Genomic DNA, 13,106 nt, shown 5'->3' with positions numbered 1-13,106 from the left:
ATGCTGTGGGGTAAAGAAACTCAGAGTTAGCTTTGTGAAGAGCTTACTCTAAGCTCTAACACTGCAAAATCTGATTTCAACAACACAAACCTGCAGCAAATCCATCAAATATTCGATTTTTCCTTAGCACAGGGTGGCTATTGGTGCTGATCAGAACACCAGCTTGAGCATTCCTGAAGATATCATTCTCTTCCAGAAGACCTATGACAAACCAACAAACACAACATTTGAGCTTGTTAGCATTTCCCTACCTGTAACCACTCTGAAACATTTTCAGAAGATTTCATGTATCATCATCCTGCTAATTAATTCCTTTCATTTGCAGAATACCCACCAACAGCACTGAAGTTAGTGATACAAGTTTAAAGTAATTCTCACTGTATAATCGTGTATGTGTATTTTTTCAGTATTCAGAATAGAATTTGGGATCACATGCACCGTTACAGAAAACTCAGTTTTACTTTTGAGGAAACACTAAGTCTTTTCACTTTCCACATTTTTTTCAATTTTTCTAACATTTTTCTGGTTTTGTCTTCTAAAACGAGCAGCCTGCCAAAGCAAAGCTTAACTTGCATTTTTGTTATTGCAGGACAGGATTACTTTAAAATGCTTCACTTAAACTCACTTACAACAAGTGATGATCTACAAAATATCAGAAGCTGATATCAGGCATGCAACAGTCGGGATTTCAGAGGAGGACTACTTCTAAGTTTACAAGTATACAAAAGATCTGTCTTCTTTTCCTCTAAATCTTTGACACTGGCAGAGCCTGAACTGTTCAACGCATGATTTTGGCTACATTACTAGAATTCAATACTATCTTTCAGTCAAATGGGAAAGCTCACAAAGGCAGATGGGATAAAAGGACTGTCCTAAGCAGCAATCTAACAGTCGTCTTGGTTGAGACTAATTACCTCTCTGCCTCCCACAGATTTCAGTATTACTGAGGTAATTAAGGCTAAAAAAGCATTCAGTGTATGTTTGATACAACTATTTTATTACTTCAGAAGACAAGAGCTACATTTCTAAATAGCAGTTTAAAAAGGACACTGCTTAATCCAAAATGAAACTCTTACTGGCATATACTGAATATTCTGGTTAAGGGAAAAAAACCCTACCTCTTCCACCATTAAATATACAGATGCCCCCATCTCTTCCATCATGGATTTTGTTTCTTCTTAGTGTAGGATTACTGTCTGTTTTAATCCATACACCAGCCATCGCATTATCAAAAATTTCATTGTCTTCTATAAATCCAAGCCCTATAATTGAAAGAAGGGTGGAAAAAAAAAATCAGAAAGGATAATAAATGCAAAGAGATTATATTGCAGAACAAACAATTCTGGATAAACACGAGAAACAAACCTACCAGAATTATAGACAAGAATACCACCATTCTGACCACCCCAGATCTTGTTGCGTCTAATTTTGGGGTTGCTTCCAGTTCTAGAGAGAACCATAAGCAAAAAAGTCATTTAAAACCGTTTACTATCTCCCAAGGCTAAATGTTGCAAATGCCTCTACAGAAGTGCCCTGTAGATCTCACTGCTTAAAAATCTTACTAAAATACGGTTATTTCCAAACATGCAAACATATTTTAGCTTTACAGTCTTCAAGGGCCACACATTCTAGTCAATATCCAGGCAGTATTAGTAATTACTTTCTTTTACATTAAAGCCAAGGATATTCAGACATATTAGATTTCAAAAGAAGTTATTTTTAGAAACAAAGTGACAAGAATAGTTAAAAAGACACAAGAGAGCACAAAACAAGCTACATCTGTTTTGAGATAAAATCAGAATACATGTTACCTTATCTGAACTCCTGAGTACATGTGATTATAGATGTCATTGTCTTCTAACACACCATGTCCATTGTCATAAAAATAAACTCCAACCTAACACATTGAGAATAAAAAGATTAGTTCCAAAATAATGAAGTATAAAACCACAGAAGAATTTTCTTCTCTATGGCTGCCTTGTAACCACAGAGCAAAACTCACCTGTTTCCCACTGTGTATTCTGTTTCTCCTCAAGACTGGAGTGCTCCCTGTTGTCACCCAGACTCCAGCCAAAGTATTGCTGTAAACTTCGTTTTCCTCAATCACACCTTGTCCTTTTTCATGCTAAATACAAGACAATTTAAGAGTTGAGAAAACCTGCAAACTGCCAGTACTGTTTTTCTGGCTGTACCCATCCCTCCCCAGCATGGTTTCTTTACTGTAGCAAAGTAATTCTTTTCTATTTGAATACATATTTTTACTTTTTAAATTTTTTTTAAAGAACAGTACCTCATTATTTTGAATGTTTGCCATGAAACAAAGAACACTCTGCATGTAAATCATAATATTTCAAGGCTCTGCAGTAGTATTTGCAGATCTCCAATAGCTGTTGAAGGACGAGGTACCTCCCTGGAGCCATGCAATCAGATGAAAGCTGTGGCACCTGGCACTTAAACCTACACCCAGCCCTGTCCACCCAACAGACCAAAAAAATGGCATGGCTCTTAAGGTAACTATCTTTACCATGTGTTTGTTCTTCAAAGTAAATCAATAGTATCCTTGGTCAGGGTAAGCTGTTCTGGTTAGATTTACAGAATGAACAGATGAAGCTGCATGCTTGCAGCATTAGCTGAACCTTAGGTAACTTTTGGCAGAAAGATACAGAAATATTTCTCAAAATCTGATATTGCTTAAGGGAACCTGACAGCTCTTTCAGTTCAATTAGCAGAGCCCTGGCACACGCTGGAAATTGCACTTTATTCCTCATTTTTACAATACATGACCGTACAGCAATTGCAATGTATATCATCCTGAAGGCGGAAAAAAGTTATTTTCTGAGGTTAGCAGTAAACACATTAAACTCCAAAAAAGCTGAACAGATTTCTAATTTTTTAAAATAATGACAAACTGCTGTGAAAATGAAGCCTTTAAAAAGCTTTTAACCAAGAAATGGTGAAATTCTGTCATCTATCCCATTTTAAGTTTTTTTACTCTGTAATAAAAATAATTTAGTGACATTCATAAGAGCCTTCATCTTGTAAATATCAGCACCAGCTTCAGTTTATCACAACTAACCTAGTTTATAACTTAACAAATTCAGTCATTTTAAGTACAATCAAACATTTTACATAGAGTACCCTTTTCCAAGGTTTATATGATCAGCAAACAAGTTTGTATGTCTGTTTGTAGGTAATACTTACCACGTAAATTCCACCGTGTTGACCATCATGAATCTTGTTGTGTCGAACTATCGGACAGCTGTTTGTTCGAATCTGTATTCCTGCTAATGCATTACCTGTTAACAAAAATGTTATTTAATACAACTTAACATACTCATTCTTCTCAGAATTCAACATGCAATAAGCAAATTAGCTTACCATAAATGTCATTTCCTTCAATAAGGCCTCTTCCATCGCCAAAGATGTAAACACCACCTTGATTCCCATTAAAAATTGCATTGCCCCTAAGAAAGAAAAATATTCACATTATGAAATCATAATAATACACTGTGAAATACTATACATGTATGTAGTGTCTAGGACTGTACAACATTCACATTTAAAACAGAATTTATGTTCTCTGTTGCTTTGAGAAATACATACTTCCAAGTATACAGGCAAATTAAAAATGCAGTTCAACCAAACACAGACAGCAATTTCGTTTTTACACATACAGGAGCATTTATAGATCATTATAAATAAATGAAATAAAATTGCACCTTCCCATCCCCATCAAATCTCCTTTTCCAAGTGGTGAAGTATCAATGAGGAAAACAATACCTTATTGTTGGGTCGCTGTTTGAGGTAATCCAAACACCTGCAAAATTGTTTGCATAGATTTTGTTCTCTATGAATTGTCCTCTTCCTTTTTCATGAACATAGATTCCTCCAGTCTGGCCATGATGGATTTCACATCGAACTACTGTAGGATTGGCATACGCTTTCACTTCAAAACCTGCTATCCTGTTTCTATGTATGTTGCAGCTTTCAAAATAACCCTTAAGACACAAAACATGCAGTTTCCTGTAAAAGTCCATTTTAAAATGAAGGCTATTCCCTCCCCTGCCTCCCCTCTAAATACAATCCTCATTTAAAAGGGAACAGTACCAAAATTGACAATATATAAGTACATATACAGCTAATTAAAACAGCAACTGCCACTATACAATTTTTTTCCCCCCAAAGTAAAATACTGTTTCAAAGACACTGTGTTTGCATTGCTATTTATTACTTGCCACAGAATACCAAGAAAAAACGGCAACTCTGGATTTAGCACCTCGAAGAAGAATGAGTATCAGGTTTCCTTAGCAGCTCCCAAGGATCAGACTCCTTTCAAAGGCCATAAAGCCCACAGGTCCAATATAAAAAGGACAGTGCTATGGAGAAGACCACTTAACTTGTTTTCAGATCCAGAACCATATATATTTTGTAAGAATACAGTTTATTTATGAAGAAGTATCCTAAATTTCTTTGAAATAACTCGTCAGAATACATACATATGGATGTGGGAAATGAGTAATTTTTCCAGGGCTGGATTGGTCTCAGCAGCCAGCCAGCAAACATATTTCCCCCTCCCCTTTTTTAAATGGTGTACACTTCCATTTCAACACTGTAATAGTAGAAGTAGGCCTACAACAAAACTGTATTTAAACACATGCTTTACAAACAGCATAGCTGGGGAGAGAGGGGGGAAGGGGAAGACATTCCACAAAGCCATCCCAGGCATGCTCCTTCTGCTATGCCAACAAGCACTTGTGTAGCAGCACGATGAACTAATCTGTCTGAAAATTCATCTGGCAAACGGTTGTTTTCTGTCCAATGATTTCTTTTACCCAGACCATCTCCAGCGGGCAGCCGCAGAGGACAAGACTAAAACCAGAGTACATAACATTCAGAGCAGTACTCAGCTGCTGACGACCAACTAAAACTGCAATGTCCCTTACATCCAAGAATGCATGATTGAAAGACAACGATGTGAACCAATCTTAGTTCTTTTCTCCTAAATGTCTGTGTCTGTGCTCTGCAAAGCCACCTATAGTATAAACAATCTATATTCCAGCTATAGTTTTAGCAGTATCAGTCATCATCACGCAAAAGATTACCTGTTTAATGAACTAATAACACGTATATAGATAAAACCTCTGACCCAAAAGGAAAGGGGCCTGACTTTCACTGACCTGTCACCCTCATAGGCACCTCGTCCAAATACTATTTTTCCTGTAGCCACTTAAGTTAGTTACTCAGTCTCTCCAATTGTGAGACTTGTTCTGCTTGTGAGCTACAAAAATCACAATTCCTCCTACCGCTGAGTGTAACTGGATTCTGTGTTTGTACTCACATGACCTACTGCCAGGAACACCTCAGTCTTGGAGTTTCTACTACCTACCACACGGAAATTACTCAGGTTACTGCCAACCTAAGTAGAGAACACTCTGTTTCACTGTTGTATTACTTATGTGCTGTGAATTGCTAAGGGACTTCAAACATATTTTGATTACAAAAATCAGAAATTCATACAGTTCAACAAGAAAATCAAAACAGCATGCACTTCTCCCTACTTTGAGGATTGCAGCCAGTAAAGGCACTGCATTGATTAACCATTCTCCAAAAAAGTACTATCAGTGTGCACAGCTTGGCCCCCCAGGCCCCTCTGGGTGACAAATAAAGAAGTCAAATGGGAAAAGCCTACTCTATGTAAATATTCTCAATACTTTTTTTCAAGGACTTACGATTAGATTTCCTCAGAGTGAGTCAAGGTGTTTTCAGAGTTCTCAAGGAAGCTACACACTAACGGGAATCTAAAGTTCTACCTTCTCAAAAGAAGTAGGGCTGCTGATTCAGAAGAAACAGAATTTGCTGTAAGCCTCAAATAAGTGCTCCTCAAAAGGGAGAGAAGAAAAAAAACAACCCACAACTGTATCTCAGATTCCTTTGTAAGGCTGACTGCTGGGTCAGAAAGTCAAGGCTTTCTGCTAGGTAAGATCCTATATCATTCAATATTCATAAAGAGAAACTGCATTAAAAAGTCCAGTCCACCTCAAGCAGAGTCACCTTAAGCTGAACTGGTGACTTGGAGCTGATGTGGTTTAAAGCCAGTGTATTTCTGTGCTTGCACCTTTGTGCATGATTATTAAACTGAATTCAGTTAAACCAATAGAATTGCTGTTCTTCAGAAGAGTGCTCTTCCACAGTCCTGAGCGACCACCTTATTCCCAGACTGCCCATTTCCAATGCCGTTCTGTTGAAACCAACAACAATTTTGGCCCAAAATTCACCTCCTAGGGAGAAGGGCTAAACTTAACTCAGTCTTTAAGATGCCCCCAGGCAACCCCTGGTATCTTTCCCAGCCACCACAGCCACTCCCCTTCAAAAGGTGTTGTGCCTTTGAACTATATCCTCTCAAAGATGTCTTCCCTTTTATTTTAAAGCGATGAACTTCTGGATCCCAAGAAATCACATATGGGTTCAGACATTTTCTCCTTGGAAAGTTAACAAATATTTTGTTAACAAAGATATACCAAGGAAATTTTGTTTTTAAGTATGTAGTTGAATGATCTATTATCCATAGGGCCCACTAATACTGTTTGCAAACCCAGAACTTACTGCCCACTCCAGGTATAACCAGTAACACCATTAGAAACAGCCTGTTCCTTTCATACCACTTAAACAGCACACACGGGCTGCCCAACCTGCAGCTCTTAAGCTCCATCCAGCTGTCAGGAAGCTCAAGCTCAGATCCTTTACAGAGACCCTGCCAGGTGGCTAGTAAGGTCAGGAAGGTCAATACTCCTCCTCCACATGGAGGGATTGCAAGCATTATATTGCCTCCACCTCCTAAGAATGATTTTCAAGTGTGCTGGGTATTTTACTTGTGTTTTGTTGATGAATTATAACCAGAAAAGATCACTAGCAGCAGAAGAACCTGGAGGACACAGCACCTGGCAGTGCTGGGATTGCTTAGTAAGAAAAACAGGCCCGTGATTAATAAGGAAGAAGGAGTAAGGGATGCACATGGAAAAACAAATACAATCTTACACAAAAATACCATGTGTAAGGAGACTCAAAATACCTTAGCAGTAGCTTTCTGCTTGAAAAATCCTAAATATTAGAAGTAGCTCTGTACATCAAATGTCTTTAACATACCAGTCAAAGCATTAGCTGTGGGCAATAAGATGACAGCTAGAGTGACAGAAAGTGTGGGCAAGAACACGGCGCTGCACCCTGTTAAGATCTGAACAGAGAAAGTAATCACGAACAGACAAACACCGCAGTAATGGTAATGTTTATGTTTCCACACACTATGTGTATGAAAGGTTGATGTCATGACAAAGCAGGGTTCCTGCGCAGCTGGACAAGCTCAGACGACTTTACATCAAGACTAACTCACTAGCTGAACTTGGATTTTTTTCTTCTTTCTGCATTTTATCTAGTCTAACTGCTTTGAAATGCATGAAGGTTAAAACTTGTAACTGATGGGGTTTTGTTCAGTGCTTTTCTTAGAGGAATTTTTTTCCCATGTATCTTTACAAGGGCTATTTTTCTTTCTCTGTCTCAAAGATTACAACATTACAGAAACACAGAGGTATTTCATGTTGTTGTTTGAATAATACAGGTATTTAAAAAAGGGAAAAAAAGAAAAATAAAAGAGAGAATTGTGCAAACTGTAACACTTCCTATATATTTAGTGACACTTGTATTCCCAACAGGGTAAGAAAAAAACCCCAGGAGGCCAAGACAGAAAGAAATAAACTACTAAAGTGTATCTGTATCAACTTAATTAAATAGCATAAAAAATATGTTTATAAAAATTTGCGTCCCAAAGCCTGGAATGGTCTTTATTTGAGACTTGGTGGATTTTACAAAAATCCAAATGCAGCAATAAAGAAAACCACATTCAAGACTCAAAACAAACTATTTTCAGTGCATAGGAAAAATTTGCTATTGCAGCAAAAGCCTGAGTTTTTACGTGGCCTGTATAGAAACTAGCATAAGCTTCATTTATATTTTTTGGACTTTGTACACGGTCTTCTTTAAAATTATCTGATTTGTAGTATTTAAAAGACTGAGCTGCCAACTAGCCACCATCACCCAACTTAGACACACGCTATTATACTTTTCTTCCATCAAAAAGAAAAAAAACCCAAGCAATAGTGCTACATTTCTCACTTGGAAGAAGTGAAAAATGAAGACTGTTAGACCTAGATCTCAACTTTAAACTATAAAATTATGCTCATTCTTAGAGTAAATCGGAACTTCTCTGTTTGCATACAACTATTAAATACAATTTATGACAAACGTCTGGTAACTCTTCTGAGGCAACTGGCAAGAGAGGTCAACGTAAGACACGGAGGGCTGCCAATGCCATGCTGCATTTTTAATGCCTGCTTGTTAAACATTTGGCACAAGCACTAAGGCAAATGTCAGAATACTGCCAGTTTAGAAGAGGTTAAATTTCTACAAGTATCAAAACACAAAGAACAGTCTTGAGAGCATGAAACTGAAAAACAAAGCACTCTTGAACCTTTCAGAGCCTGCACTCCAGCACAGAAACCCACAGGAAAACAACGTGTAGGGTAGGAATTCAGCGCTGGAATGTACTTATCCCACTTCACTATCACAAGCAATGAAAAAAAAAAAACAACCCAAAAATAACAGATATGAAATGAGAAGTGAACATAGAAAAACCATTAATTTGTTTAGGTATGTACAATTTGTATCTGAAAGATACCATGTCACTTCAAGAGTATGTAAACATTGCCAGCGATGGTATTTCAGCAACTCTATCACTAGCATGATACAAAACAGAGGACATTGCCAAAAGCAGACTGAGATGGAAGTGGGGCAGGGAGGAGATCTTTCAAAGGAGTTTGACTAAGGAAGATTTCAATAATATTTGCAGTTGAAATAAATACTACTCACATGTTCTCTTTAACATGCTAATGTTTCCTTTAAACAAAATGTAAAAATTTATTTCTATTCCATTTTGCTTGTGATATCACACTGATCACAGCATTGGAACAGGTATTCCCCCAATAGGAAAACAGATCGAATACACTTTTATTTAAAATTAACTGAGTCCAGTCTGGCTTTTACATTTTTTTAATATTTCAGTACTCATATTTAATATTTATACTTCCGTAATTAAACAAGAAGCAGCTCCTAGCCAAGACTTTACAATTAACCCTCAGGTCTACATATAGACATCTCCCCTCCAGGATTTACTGAAGCACTCTGCTTTACCAGCTTTTCTATAGCCAAAATCACTTCATTACATGTTTCCGAGCCCGCTTAAGTCTTAGAGGGATGCATGGATATATGCATCTACTGAAGCGGATTAGAAGTGCTTATACAATATGTTAACGCAGCTTAAATGAGGCAGTGGCAGCGTCCAAACAATGAGATAATATAAACCAAAGACATAACATCTTAAGTTTGCCACCACTCTTTGCAAAATGGCCAAACAACTACATCTCCAGAGAATATAAAATGACGTACAGAAATCTGTCAGAAGACTGCTGGAAGGGCATTCTTCTGAGCTGTTATGAACTTGCCCAACAAAGAGCAAATATGCTCCTTAGGATGTAACCAAGAGAGTGGAGAAGAGGCACCTAACAGAAAAATCCCACCACATTTGACCTTCCACTAGCAAGATTATTTTATGCCGGCAACAAAAATAACAGCACTCTGTGACCTGTTTACCTTCTACTAAAACCAAGAAACTGCAGATCAAACAGCTACAATTAGTACTGCATTGCTCCTTTACCCCTACCTCCCCAGCAGCTAGGGCGGAAAGGAGAAAGGCCTCACTCGGTTCTATCCACAGTGGATTTTGTTAATGCTGTTTTCAGACTGCCAACACTCATCAAGAACCCTATCAGATTTGGGTTAGAACTAAAGCAATAGAACAGTACTTACAAGGGAAGGAAGATATCTTAACAAAGGGGAAAAAAAGATCCACCATTTAGTGAGCCTAAAAACACCCAGTCAGGGATCAAAATATTGACCTTTCAAAACCCAACTGCTTCTCTTCTTCCTCTAATCCATGATAAAACTACATGTCTTTTTCTTCCTGAAAGCCTTCTGTATTACGTATTAGCTATAATTGCATTAATCATTCATCAAAATTATGGAAATTTATTTCCCCAAAGACATGCCTTATTACAAGAGATTATTTTATTCAAGAGGTATCTGAGACCTAGCCAACAGCCCTGCAACACATAACACACAGCACAGAAAATCCTCATGTAAAAGTTCAGTAGGAAAGCTGAAGCAATTTAGTACTTGAGTTAATAAACATTTTATTTAGGAATAAGATTACTTTAAAATGCTAGACTATAGTTTCCTTGGAGCGAGCATGGAATGAGTCAAAGTTAAAAATGAATGTCTACTGTAGTTACATCTCTGAACATACTAAAACGGGGGGTGGGGGTGTGTGACACCAAGATGAAATACATGAGGGATACAGAAGGAACAGTGGGTCCAAAGGTCAGAAGACAGAAAACAAATGAGAAAACAGAGGTCCAAGCCTACACCCCAGCTATGTCTGCAAAAGTGTGATTTGGGACTCATCTTTCCCAGCTAGTCAAAGCCATTAGTGTCTAATATTTGCATTTTTTCCAAGTATTTTTTCATCTTTCTCAGGGACTAAATAAGATCTACCAGCAAAACTACTATTTTTATGATAAAAGACATTTACTTATGAAGAACATCCGTGGATATGACATATCAGGTCTAATTATGGTGGTCTTGACAAAGAACAGGCCTAACATATTTAGTCATAGCTAGGCAAGATGTGTGTCAGGTAGTAAGGCTAGGAACAAAATGTATGGAGGGGAATATACCCTACTACCCCAGATTAGGTGAAACGTGTGCTGGTTTGACTAACCTTGCTCTTCAGCAGCATTCTGAAATCAAGTCTGTTACAGTGAGGTTTTCATTACAGCAGCAGCACAGCACCAGAGAAGAGGTTCCCATTTATCTACAGCACCTTTAAAACTGCAGCTCCCAAAGCAACTGTTTAGTTTATCATTCCCTATCACCGAAGTTATAGGCAATCCATGTCCTGCAGTATCCAATGCCTACAGCAAGATAATCAAGTTCTGTAGTATCCTTGTGAAGGCAAGAGGGAATCTGAAAACATGTTGGTTTTGAACATTACACTCGATCTAAGAGCGAGCAGTATTAACCTCAGTATGCCTTATTTAGTTTACCATACTCTGATCACATTTTGTACTTTTGACATGAGTAATTTTCATAGAATCAGAATGGTTTGGGTTGGAAGGGACCATTAAAGGTCATCTAGTCCAACCCCCCTGCAGTGAGCAGGGACATCTCTGACTAGATCAGGTTGCTCATAGCCCCATCCAACCTGACCTTGAATGTTTCCAGTGATGAGGCATCTACCACCTCTCTGGACAACCTCTTCCAGTATTTTACCACCGTCATTGTAAAAAGTTTTTCCTTATACCTAACCTAATACCCTCTTTTAGTTTAAAGCCATTACACCCCTTGTCCTATTGCAACAGGCCCTGCTAAAAAGTCTGTCCCCATCTTTCCATAGGTCCCCTTTAAGTACTGAAAGGCCGCAGTAAAGTCTCCCCCACAGCCTTCTCTTGTCCAGGCTGAACAACTCAAACTCTTTCAGCCTTTCTTCACAGAAGAGGTGCTCCAGCCCTCCTCTGGACCCACTCCAATAGTTCCATGTCTTTCCTGTACTGAGGGCTCCAGAGCTGCACACAGCACTCCAGGTGGGGTCTCACCAGCATACAGTAGGGTGGGAGAATCACCTCCCTCGACCTTCTGGCCACACTTCTTTTGATGCAGTCCAAGACACAACTGGCCTTCTGGGCTGCAAGCGCACGTTGCCAGCTCACATCCAGCTTTTCTACCCCCGAGTCCTTCTCCACAGGCCTGCTCTCAATCTCTTCATCCCCCAGCCTGTATTGATACCAGGGCTTGCCCTGACCCAGCTTCAGGACCTTGCACTTGGCCTGTTGAATTTCATGACATTCACACAGGGCCACTTCTTGAGCTGCCAGCTGACTTGCTGCTCAGCTTGGTGTTGTCTGCAAACTTGCTGAGGGTACACTCAATCCCACTATGTCATTGATGAAGATATTAAATAGTACCAGTCCCAGTACAGACCCCTGTGGGACACCACTTGTCACCGACCTCCATCTGGACACTGAGCCATTGACCACTATCCTCAGGATGCGACCATCCAACCAATTCCTCATCCATTGAGGAGTCTACCCATCAAATCCATATCTTGCCAATTTAGAGGGAAAGATGTTGTGGGTGACCACATCAAAAGCCTTACAAAAGTCCAGATAGCTGACATCTGTTACTCTTCCCTTGTCCACTGATGTAGTCAGTCCATCACAGAAGGCCACCAGGTTGGTCAAGCAGGACTTGCCCTTGGTGGAATCATGCTGGCTCTCTCAAATCACCTCCCTGTCCTCCACATTCCTTTGCATAGCTTCTGGGAGGATCTGTTCCATGATCTTCCCAGGCACAGAGGTGAGGCTGACAGGTCAGTAGTTCCCAGGGTCCTCCTTTCTACCCTTTTTAAAAACGGGTGCAACACTTCCCATTTTCCTGTTTCCACTTCACCTGACTGCTATGACTTTTCAAGTATCATATGGAGAGTGACTTGGCAACTACAGCAGTCAATTCCCTCAGGACTCTGGGATGCATCTCATCGAGTCCCATAGACCTAATGTAGGTTCAGGTTCCTCACATGGTTATGAACCCTATCTTCTCTTAGAGTGGAAGGGACTTCACTCCCCCAGTCCCTGTCTTCCGGTCCATCCACTTGAGAGGTGTGAGAAGGGAGGCTGCCAGCAAAGACCGAGGCAAAGAGGTTGTTGAGTACCTCAGCCTCCTCCTCTTCTGCTGTTACCGGTTTGCCAGTCTTGCTTATCACAGAGGGTACTCTTTCTTTGACCTTCCTTTTCTGGTTGACATACCTGTTGAAGCACTTCTTATTCTTTGCATCCCTTGCCAGGTTCAGGTCCACCCATGCCTTGGCCTTCCTGACCCCATCCCTACACAACTGTACAGCATCCCTATACTCTTCCCAGGATACCTGTCCCCACTTCCACTAC

The 13,106-nt window shown here is 39.4% G+C and overlaps 1 protein-coding gene across 2 annotated transcripts in view; it reads right to left on the bottom strand.

Moving 5' to 3' along the window:
* Positions 1-13,106, bottom strand: part of FBXO11 (F-box protein 11) — a 77,604-nt gene that overhangs the window by 4,525 nt on the left and 59,973 nt on the right. For both annotated transcript variants that reach the window (XM_075088656.1, XM_075088657.1), the window contains exons 12-19: positions 3,781-3,998; positions 3,379-3,464; positions 3,202-3,296; positions 2,003-2,125; positions 1,812-1,897; positions 1,370-1,446; positions 1,119-1,262; positions 91-201 (exon numbers count right to left, since the gene is read on the bottom strand). In XM_075088656.1, the coding sequence (XP_074944757.1) occupies positions 91-201; positions 1,119-1,262; positions 1,370-1,446; positions 1,812-1,897; positions 2,003-2,125; positions 3,202-3,296; positions 3,379-3,464; positions 3,781-3,998 (940 nt within the window). The remainder of the gene's footprint in view (positions 1-90; positions 202-1,118; positions 1,263-1,369; positions 1,447-1,811; positions 1,898-2,002; positions 2,126-3,201; positions 3,297-3,378; positions 3,465-3,780; positions 3,999-13,106) is intronic.

Source organism: Phalacrocorax aristotelis, chromosome 3 (genome assembly GCF_949628215.1).
Source record: "Phalacrocorax aristotelis chromosome 3, bGulAri2.1, whole genome shotgun sequence".
NCBI classification, from domain to species: Eukaryota; Metazoa; Chordata; class Aves; order Suliformes; family Phalacrocoracidae; genus Phalacrocorax; species Phalacrocorax aristotelis.
The sequence above is the reverse complement of the archived record's forward strand: the minus strand, read 5'-3'. Positions and strand labels throughout refer to the sequence as shown.